The sequence below is a fragment of the Vespula vulgaris genome, chromosome 1 (genome assembly GCF_905475345.1).
Source record: "Vespula vulgaris chromosome 1, iyVesVulg1.1, whole genome shotgun sequence".
Lineage (NCBI taxonomy): Eukaryota > Metazoa > Arthropoda > Insecta > Hymenoptera > Vespidae > Vespula > Vespula vulgaris.
In genome coordinates, this window is record NC_066586.1 from 5,695,393 (window position 1) to 5,705,678 (window position 10,286).

The 10,286-nt window shown below is 29.7% G+C and overlaps 3 protein-coding genes and 1 long non-coding RNA gene across 8 annotated transcripts; 3 read left to right on the forward strand and 1 right to left on the reverse strand.

Moving 5' to 3' along the window:
• The first annotated feature begins 249 nt into the window (after positions 1–249).
• Positions 250–2,810, forward strand: LOC127068361 (EF-hand domain-containing family member B-like). Of its 3 annotated transcripts, none has more exons than XM_051004444.1 (8): positions 250–372; positions 602–782; positions 1,016–1,139; positions 1,354–1,527; positions 1,615–1,840; positions 2,072–2,267; positions 2,352–2,530; positions 2,598–2,810. In XM_051004444.1, the coding sequence occupies exons 1-8, from the start codon at positions 286–288 to the stop codon at positions 2,748–2,750; spliced, it is 1,320 nt and encodes a 439-aa protein (XP_050860401.1). In that variant the 5' UTR covers positions 250–285; the 3' UTR covers positions 2,751–2,810. The 3 variants fall into 3 exon arrangements, with proteins under 3 accessions (XP_050860401.1, XP_050860407.1, XP_050860417.1); XM_051004450.1 differs by having other exon boundaries at positions 2,072–2,264; XM_051004460.1 differs by lacking the exon at positions 250–372 and having other exon boundaries at positions 726–782; positions 943–1,139.
• A 140-nt stretch (positions 2,811–2,950) lies between these two features.
• LOC127068414 (M-phase phosphoprotein 6) lies at positions 2,951–3,876 on the reverse strand. Its single transcript, XM_051004559.1, has 3 exons — positions 3,709–3,876; positions 3,442–3,542; positions 2,951–3,337 (listed from the first exon to the last, which is right to left on the reverse strand). The coding sequence occupies exons 1-3, from the start codon at positions 3,754–3,756 to the stop codon at positions 3,046–3,048; spliced, it is 441 nt and encodes a 146-aa protein (XP_050860516.1). The 5' UTR covers positions 3,757–3,876; the 3' UTR covers positions 2,951–3,045.
• A 270-nt stretch (positions 3,877–4,146) lies between these two features.
• LOC127068395 (glutathione S-transferase theta-3-like) lies at positions 4,147–6,215 on the forward strand. 3 transcript variants are annotated; one of them, XM_051004532.1, is made up of 6 exons: positions 4,179–4,307; positions 4,572–4,665; positions 4,764–4,996; positions 5,059–5,209; positions 5,322–5,502; positions 5,625–6,215. In XM_051004532.1, the coding sequence occupies exons 3-6, from the start codon at positions 4,794–4,796 to the stop codon at positions 5,774–5,776; spliced, it is 687 nt and encodes a 228-aa protein (XP_050860489.1). In that variant the 5' UTR covers positions 4,179–4,307; positions 4,572–4,665; positions 4,764–4,793; the 3' UTR covers positions 5,777–6,215. The 3 variants fall into 3 exon arrangements, with proteins under 3 accessions (XP_050860479.1, XP_050860489.1, XP_050860469.1); XM_051004522.1 differs by lacking the exon at positions 4,572–4,665 and having other exon boundaries at positions 4,147–4,307; XM_051004512.1 differs by lacking the exon at positions 4,179–4,307 and having other exon boundaries at positions 4,446–4,665.
• Positions 6,216–8,477: 2,262 nt separating this feature from the next.
• Positions 8,478–9,573, forward strand: LOC127072926 (uncharacterized). Its single transcript, XR_007785631.1, has 3 exons — positions 8,478–8,700; positions 8,757–8,901; positions 8,981–9,573. It is a non-coding gene; the product is annotated as an uncharacterized LOC127072926 (long non-coding RNA).
• Positions 9,574–10,286: the final 713 nt, after the last annotated feature.

Below are 10,286 nucleotides of genomic sequence, written 5' to 3' on the forward strand. Positions count from 1 at the left end.
TATATATATATATATATATATATATATATATATTGTGAATAAAATATTATAAGTGTGTATAAAACATAAAAAATATATATACATATCATTGTAATATAGTTTTAATTACATTTGTATTCAGAATAATAAAAGAAATAAAAGAATAGTAGATGTCTTTTTATACAAATGTTTTTTCTTTTGTTTTAAAAAAATGTTAAACTTATGAACACGTATCGAACAACTATTGTGAGAACATTCATCAATATTTTATTTATTCATTATTTACCCTAAGAAATAATTAAAATAATGGCAAACTCAAACAGAAATATGCTTCATAGTTCATCTAAAAAACTTAATTCAGAATATAATAAAAATTCGGACTCTAATTCTACCGTATGTAAAAATAATTTCTATTATTACAAAATATTAATATTATAATTCTTTATTTTCTAACTTTGTTAAGACTAAAATTCGAGTATCAGATAGAAGCGAATGCTTCTAACTGTAGCTGAAACCATATAATAAATTACATTATCGAATATTGACCACATGTGATTATATACGGTTAGGTTAGAATAAATTTCTAGAAAACGAAGTAATTAAAGTTTACCTTACTTCATAGGTAAAAGAATGTTTGCAATATCAATTATTAACACCATTCCAAACACTCGTTTGGGAATTGAGAAATACTGTAATGAAAAGTTATTGGAACAAAGAAGTTGGAAAAACTCATTATTTAGTACCTTATTTACCAATCGGTATGGATCCCTTAAAAACAACTTTCGGAAAAAAATTTAAATCTGGTATGGTCTTATAGATAAAAAATATATTTTTAAAACCAAGTCTGTGCTTTTGAAAACGATCTTAAATTATTTCTATTTATTTTTTACTGCAATTTGATTAGACACATATTATTAGAATAGAAAAAGAAAAATATAAAAATCTTATTTAAATTTAATTTAGGATCGTTTTAAAAACAAAAGTAAGAAAAATATACTAATATACGTATATACATACATGAGCATTTGTTTACCAGAGGCAACAATGGCGGATTTAATTAATCCTCCCGAAATTGATAGAAAACCAATAATGCGCACAGATGTTGATTTTTGTAGATTTGAAGAAATAAGTCAAGAAGATGGAGCACAAATAACTAGAAAGTAATATATCTATATATTTATAACTCGCGAAAATATACGTACACTCTATAAAGTTAAATAATTCGGAATCCGCCATTTTTGAAAAATGTAAAAACTACTTAGTCTAATAAAAAAATTATCTATTTTTCTTAAAATTATAAGAATACTTTCGCATAGCGTATTATATTTTGATTAACATCTTAATCTATATATAAAAGTTATTTTATTTCCATAGTTATAATTGTCACTTTAACAAACATACAAATTTCGGAAAAAAGAGTAATGCCGATGTAAGAGGATCTCGAATTAAAAAGATTATACGAGGCGGAGATTATAATACTACTACATTAGTCAATTACATTCAAGCTGATTTCTTAAAAGACACACAACTTCTTCTTGGACAAGTAAAGTAATATAAATAATGTAATTATTATAGTAACATGAATAATCGAATAAAATATAAAGTCAACAAAAGAAATCATTGAAATTCCTGAAGAAATCCAACAAAAAAATGTTTCTCTCCATCAACTATATATGGTAAACCCTCGGCAAAAGAAATAGATTCAGTAGCTGATGCATTACAAGAGTCACCTATAGACAAAACGCTGCTCTTCAAATGGAAATATTTACAATATCTGCGTAGCTTACGTAATAATCTTAAAAAACGTAATCCGAGTATTGATTACTTTGATATTTATGAAGATTTAGCTTCTTTGGACAAGGTAATGATATTTACACAATTACGTATCATTAATAATAGCATCCACAATGTATTTTCAGAAACATTTTTTCAAGAATAATTTTTAACATACATATCTTTTCATCTTTTTCTTCTTTCTCTTCTTTTCATCCGTATCTTCACTCACACTGGGAGATTACTTTTCTTTTTATCACAATAGAAATAAGAGACATCTATAGTCTACTGTTCACGTTACTATTGTTACTATTTTCAGGAACATACTGGTACCTTATCGGAAGAAGATGTATTTACAATTTTGGGAATCTATAATATCCATCCCGAAAGACAACTATTTGACGCATTGTTAGATCTTTTAGGATTACGACAAAATGAGAAACTTTTTTATAATGATGTAGTGAATCTTCTAAACTGGAAATGTCCATTTCCCACATTGCCAATAGCAAAAAGTAGTAATATTTCTTTTTACAAGAAAAATGTGTGTAATATTAGTTTTGAATAATTATTCCATTAATAGAAATACTTATATATTTCAGAAAGTAAAGAAGAAGATATAATGTCATCTCTACATGAAGATGATAGTAAATCTTGCATAACTCCATCTAAATATTATCCTTGTAATGAAAAGTTATATCCAAAGATTGATAATGTTTATGCTTTAATTTTTCCCAATACTTTTACACAATTTGGTCTGAATCATATAGATTTTTTTAAGGTATTGATTACTAAATTATGTTTATTGACATAAAATTATTTATATTATGAGACCCAAATTTTTATAGCTTCGAAGTAAAAAAGAAATACAAAGTATATTTGAAAATATTGGAATTACATTTCCTGATAACACTTTTGATACACTCTGGGAAAAAGCAATTAAGAAAGATGGTGCTGAGGGTGTATGTGTTGATACGTTTAATGCTTTATTAGATGAATGATTGTTCTCACAAAAATATATAAAATATAAACCATAATAATAAATAAAATACTTGTAGAAAACAAAATTACAAACAACTTCATTTTATTAGGTTATACAAACTTATCTTTAATATTAAAATAAGTAAATTATTTGATGTTTATTCTATACATTTATACATATTAATGATCTATAACATAATTAAATGTAGTCATTACAAAATCTAATTTAAATAATCTATATTTAAATATATATACATATATATAAAACATTAAAAAGATGTATTATATATATACATCTTTATAAATTTTTTAATGTTAATCAACCGGTTTTAAAAATTTTGGCTTTTTATTCAAAGGTTTATTAGTATTATTGTTCATTTTTTTTGACCGTTTAAATTTGTTCTTTTTCTTTCTAAGAAACATCCATTGTTCTATCATTTGTTCATCTGTTACATCTTTTTCTTGTTTTTTTTCCAATTCCATCTGCTTATCAATATTTTCTATTTCTAATAATTTTTCTAATTCAGGATTCATACCTTGGAAACTCAACCTACCATCAATCAGTTCTTCACAAAACACGTAACTAGGTTCAATTATAAATCTATCACTGAAATAGAATATATGTTTTATATGTACATAATTATCTTAAAATAAGTATCTATGTAAATTTAAATAGGAAAATTATATTGGAATATATTCAAAAATGCATACGATTCGTTTTTCATCTGAATTGGAAATTGACCACTGAAATATTCTTCTCCTTCTTTCTCTATCATCTGCTTTTCGACTTTTTCTTTTGTCCTCTTCATAAACTATAAATATTTTTTTAAATAAATATAAATATATGTAAAACATATCATATAATGTAATTAAATAACATTGCATCGTTTTCAACAGATACACGTGTAGACTCATTTCACTGTTATTATACATTACATTTAAATATAAAATTAAAATCATAAACAAAATCTAATATACCTTCATTTGCAAAATACTCTTTGATAATTTTGATTTATTTGGATTCATCGTTGCTGCTTGAAAAACACCTTACTATTTAAACTACTAAATTGTTGGTGATATTAACCTCACTTTTTACGAATATATGTTTACAGGGATTTACTGCTATAATTCTCAAAAAAAAAAAAAACTAGTCAAGTAAACAACTCTATAGCAATAAAATCTCTATAACAATATTCTTCATATTCGCAAGTGTAATGTTTTTATAAGTGCACTATTTTGCAGTGTTTCAAAATTTTTCTCTTTCTCTTTCTCTCTGTTTCTATCTACTAAACGAAAATTGCCACATAAGACACAAGTAAATTTATAGTACGAAATTTGATTTGTTCGATAAAAGTTTCTTCTTAAGAAACATCTTTACAAGGCTAGTTTTTTTTTTTAAAGGATTAACTCCTTTTATTTGTTTAATCATGATACACATATAGTGAGGTCAAAGGTCTTGTAATAATTATGTTTTCAAATTTTTTTTGAAGATAGTAATCTTTTTCTATATATATTAAGTAATTTTATTAATACGTTGATGTCGACGTGGTGAAACCGATATACAAAACTATATTGTGGTAAGTTATCGAAGGAACACGCAAATATCAATTATATTTTCAATTAGAGCGGGAAAATGTCAAAAATACTATAGTTCAGGCAATATCATTCTCTCATTCTATCTAGAGGATTTTTGATAATTTTCTAAAAAAAGAAAGTGGGAATATTATTTAGAAATTAAAGCAATCAGAAATTAATTAATTCAGTATATTCTAAAAAATTAAAGACAATTGTTCTATTCTATTATTCAAATGTATTATAGTTGTTTTTTTTTATGAAACTAGGTAAACTGTACTATCCTTGTGTGCCTATAATGGTTGCGTAACTCGGTTTCATATTTAATCATCTGCGCACAATATCTTGCGTACAACGAACAAAGTAACTTATTCTGTCTCACTTCATCTGTGAACAGTTTTATTTATGGGAATTGATAATAGTTATACTACATATATGTTTATCTCATTTTTTTGTTTCAGGTAAAATAATTTACATTATTGTAAACAATAATGAGCGGTCTTAAGTTCTATTACGATTTATTTTCACAACCATCAAGAGCACTGTATATTTTTCTAAAAGTCGTTAATATACCCTTTGAAGCAAAACCAACAAAGATAATCAAGCTCGAGCACACTACTCCCGAATTTGAGGCCATCAATCCATTTAAAAAAGTTCCAATTATTGAACACAATGACTTTAAGTTAACAGAAAGGTATGTTTGAACGCATAATTTATTTTATTTAATAATCTATAACTACGAATATCTTTATATAGTATCGCAATTGTGAGATACTTGTGTAGAGAATATAAAATACCCCAACATTGGTATCCTTCTTCGTCAAGAGAACAAGCCAAAGTTGATGAGTATTTAGAATGGCAACATTTAAATACTAGATCAAAATGTTCATCATATTTTTTTATAAAGGTAATATAGTATCAATAAATTAGAATAAGAATTCTTAAGGAATTTTAAATAATATTCTAATGTAATATAATGAATATTTCCTAATTTTATTTTTTACTTTTCCTTGTTACAGTTTCTTAAACCTTTAAGAACAGGAAAGCCATCTAAACCTGAACAAATAAAACAGTATAAAGCACAAATGATAGATTGTCTTGATTTAATAGAAAATATCTGGCTGAAGGATAAATTATTTCTTACAGGCAATGAAATTAGTATAAGTGACATATTTGGAGCCTGTGAATTGGAGCAATTACGTGAGTTTATAAATAATCCATATTTTTACTTTTTTGTTTCACAACACTTTTATATTTGTATTATTATAATTCTGTTATATAAAATAGATATATTACAATAGATATTATATATTAAATTATAGGTTTAGCTGGATATGATCCACGTGCAGAATGGCCTGGTATTAAGGCTTGGCTGGAAAGAGTACAACAAGAAACTAGCCCTTATTATGATGAAGCTCACAAACTATTAAATAACAGTATACAGCAACAGAACCAAGCAGCCAGTAAGCTGTAATCATTAGTATATAAATTAAAACATAAATGTTTTTGTAATTTTATATTTTTTATAATCATGATTATTATTATTATATCGATTATAGATACTTAATCACTAATTAAAGTAAATTAAGAAAACTCATATATAGGAATCAAGGGATATATATAAATAAATAAATACATACATACATACATACATACATACATACATACATACATACATACATACATACATACATATATACATACATACATACATACATACATACATACATACATACATACATACATACATACATACATACATATATATATATTTAAAATAAAATTTAATAGGTAAAGTATTTTGGTAATGTTAATAATTGACTAGAATGTTGATATCTACTTTTATATAAGTTGAGCATTGTTAAGTATATTGTATTTTTTGTATTTTCAAAATAAAATTATTTTCTCTTATATATAGTTTTTTTTCTTTGAGAAAATTATTCAAAATATACTATAATGACATGTGTGTATGCGTGCGTGTGTATTTTGTGTGTGTGTGTGTGTGTATAGTGAGGAGCAAAAGTTCTGATTAATCAATTATATCAGAAAATATTAATATATTGGAAAAGTTTTAATGCAGTTTTTGTTATTTTTTTCTGACAAAAAAGTTTCGTATAATGGTGACCCTCGAATTTTGTGGCAAAGGAGAAGTTCGTACTTCCACCACTGATCTTCACAAAAACGTTCGTCTTGGGATCATTGGCTTTGTGTAATACAAACATATATGCCTTTTATTAACTTTGATAAATATCGAGTTAGTTTTCTTTTGTACACCGCCGAGTGAGCATCGTAGTTCTCTCTTTTTAAACGCGAAAGATTAGAAATTAATACTTTTAATTTTACAATTATTTAAAACGTTTTTTATGTACGCGGAATACAAACAACTAATATTTAAACAATAATAGATTCGTTTAACATTACCAAAAACTAAAGATAATTTTAATTTAAAACTTAGATACTTCGAAATTTACGTCTTGGAATCAATGGCCTCGTGAAATACAAACATATACATATGATTTTTATTAATTTTGACGAAAAGGAAATTAGTTTTCTTTTGTATTAGACAGCGTGCGTTATTTTGAAGTACCAATGAAGTGTTAACACAAGTACAGTATTGTATCATTCATTCTTTCAATATTCTATGTAAATTATTTTATTTTAGAATAAAACTGTGGAATGGAAGAGCATGGCTTCGTGAGACGATAACAAAGTCGGACCTTTGCCCGACTTTGACAGTTACTGGTTCAGTCTTGGTTTATATTTCGACGAGTGCACATCGCAGATCGCACAGCTCGCGTTCCTTTGAAGTACCAATGAAGTGTTAACACAAGTACAGTATTGTATCATTCATTCTTTCAATATTCTATGTAAATTATTTTATTTTAGAATAAAACTGTGGAGTGGGAGAGCATGGCTTCGTGAGACGATAACAAAGTCGGACCTTTGCCCGACTTTGACAGTTACTGGTTCAGTCTTGGTTTGTATTTCGACGAGTGCACATCGCAGATCGCACAGCGCGCATTCCTTGGAAGTACCAATGAAGTGTTAACACAAGTACAGTATTGTATCATTCATTCTTTCAATATTCTATGTAAATTATTTTATTTTAGAATAAAACTGTGGAGTGGGAGAGCATGGCTTTGTGAGACGATAACAAAGTCGGACCTTTGACCGACTTTGACAGTTACTGGTTCAGTATTGGTTTATATTTCACCGAGTGCACATCGCAGATCGCACAGCGCGCATTCCTTGGAAGTACCAATGAAGTGTTAACACAAGTGCAGTATGATATCACTCATTCTTTCAATATTCTATGTAAATTATTTTATTTTAGAATAAAACTGTGGAGTGGGAGAGCATGGCTTTGTGAGACGATAACAAAGTCGGACCTTTGACCGACTTTGACAGTTACTGGTTCAGTTTTGGTTTGGATTTCGACGAGTGCACATCACAGATCGCACAGCGCGCGTTCCTTGGAAGTACCAATGAAGTGTTAACACAAGTGCAGTATGATATCACTTATTCTTTCAATATTCTATGTAAGTTATTTTATTTTAGAATTAAACTGTGAAGTGGGGATGCTTGGCTTCGTGAGACGATAACAAAGTCGGACCTTTGACCGACTTTGACAGTTACTGGTTCAGTTTTGGTTTATATTTCGACGAGTGCACATCGCAGATCGCACAGCTCGCGTTCCTTTGAAGTACCAATGAAGTGTTAACACAAGTACAGTATTGTATCATTCATTCTTTCAATATTCTATGTAAATTATTTTATTTTAGAATTAAATTGTGAAGTGGGGGAACTTCGCTTCGTGAGACGATAACAAAGTCGGACCTTTGACCGACTTTGACAGTTACTGGTTCAGTTTTGGTTTATATTTCGACGAGTGCACATCGCAGATCGCACAGCTCGCGTTCCTTTGAAGTACCAATGAAGTGTTAATACAAGTACAGTATTGTATTATTCATTCTTTCAATATTCTATGTAAATTATTTTATTTTAGAATAAAACTGTGGAGTGGGAATGCATGGCTTTGTGAGACGATAACAAAGTCGGACCTTTGACCGACTTTGACAGTTACTGGTTCAGTCTTGGTTTGTATTTCGACGAGTGCACATCGCAGATCGCACAGCGCGCATTCCTTGGAAGTACCAATGAAGTGTTAACACAAGTGCAGTATGATATCACTCATTCTTTCAATATTCTATGTAAATTATTTTATTTTAGAATTAAATTGTGAAGTGGGGGAACTTGGCTTCGTGAGACGATAACAAAGTCGGACCTTTGACCGACTTTGACAGTTACTGGTTCAGTTTTGGTTTATATTTCGACGAGTGCACATCGCAGATCGCACAGCGCGCATTCCTTGGAAGTACCAATGAAGTCTTAACACAAGTACAGTATTGTATCATTCATTCTTTCAATATTCTATGTAAATTATTTTATTTTAGAATAAAACTGTGGAGTGGGAGAGCATGGCTTTGTGAGACGATAACAAAGTCGGACCTTTGACCGACTTTGACAGTTACTGGTTCAGTTTTGGTTTGGATTTCGACGAGTGCACATCGCAGATCGCACAGCGCGCATTCCTTTGAAGTACCAATGAAGTGTTAACACAAGTGCAGTACTGTATCATTCATTCTTTCAATATTCTATGTAAATTATTTTATTTTAGAATAAAACTGTGGAGTGGGAGAGCTTGGCTTCGTGAGACGATAACAAAGTCGAACCTTTGACCGACTTTGACAGTTACTGGTTCAGTTTTGGTTTATATTCCGACGAGTGCACATCGCAGATCGCACAGCTCGCGTTCCTTTGAAGTACCAATGAAGTGTTAACACAAGTGCAGTATGATATCACTTATTCTTTCAATATTCTATGCAAGTTATTTTATTTTAGAATTAAACTGTGAAGTGGGGATGCTTGGCCTCGTGAGACGATAACAAAGTCGGACCTTTGACCGACTTTGACAGTTACTGGTTCAGTTTTGGTTTATATTCCGACGAGTGCACATCGCAGATCGCACAGCTCGCGTTCCTTGGAAGTACCAATGAAGTCTTAACACAAGTACAGTATTGTATCATTCATTCTTTCAATATTCTATGTAAATTATTTTATTTTAGAATAAAACTGTGGAGTGGGAGAGCATGGCTTTGTGAGACGATAACAAAGTCGGACCTTTGACCGACTTTGACAGTTACTGGTTCAGTTTTGGTTTGGATTTCGACGAGTGCACATCGCAGATCGCACAGCGCGCATTCCTTTGAAGTACCAATGAAGTGTTAACACAAGTGCAGTATTGTATCATTCATTCTTTCAATATTCTATGTAAATTATTTTATTTTAGAATAAAACTGTGGAGTGGGAGAGCTTGGCTTCGTGAGACGATAACAAAGTCGAACCTTTGACCGACTTTGACAGTTACTGGTTCAGTTTTGGTTTATATTCCGACGAGTGCACATAGCAGATCGCACAGCTCGCGTTCCTTTGAAGTACCAATGAAGTGTTAACACAAGTGCAGTATGATATCACTTATTCTTTCAATATTCTATGCAAGTTATTTTATTTTAGAATTAAACTGTGAAGTGGGGATGCTTGGCCTCGTGAGACGATAACAAAGTCGGACCTTTGACCGACTTTGACAGTTACTGGTTCAGTTTTGGTTTATATTTCGACGAGTGCACATCGCAGATCGCACAGCTCGCGTTCCTTTGAAGTACCAATGAAGTGTTAACACAAGTACAGTATTGTATCATTCATTCTTTCAATATTCTATGTAAATTATTTTATTTTAGAATTAAACTGTGAAATGCGGATCTTGGCTTCGTGAGACGATAACAAAGTCGGACCTTTGACCGACTTTGACAGTTACTGGTTCAGTTTTGGTTTATATTCCGACGAGTGCACATCGCAGATCGCACAGCTCGCGTTCCTTGGAAGTACCAATGAAGTCTTAACACAAGTACAGTATTGTATCATTC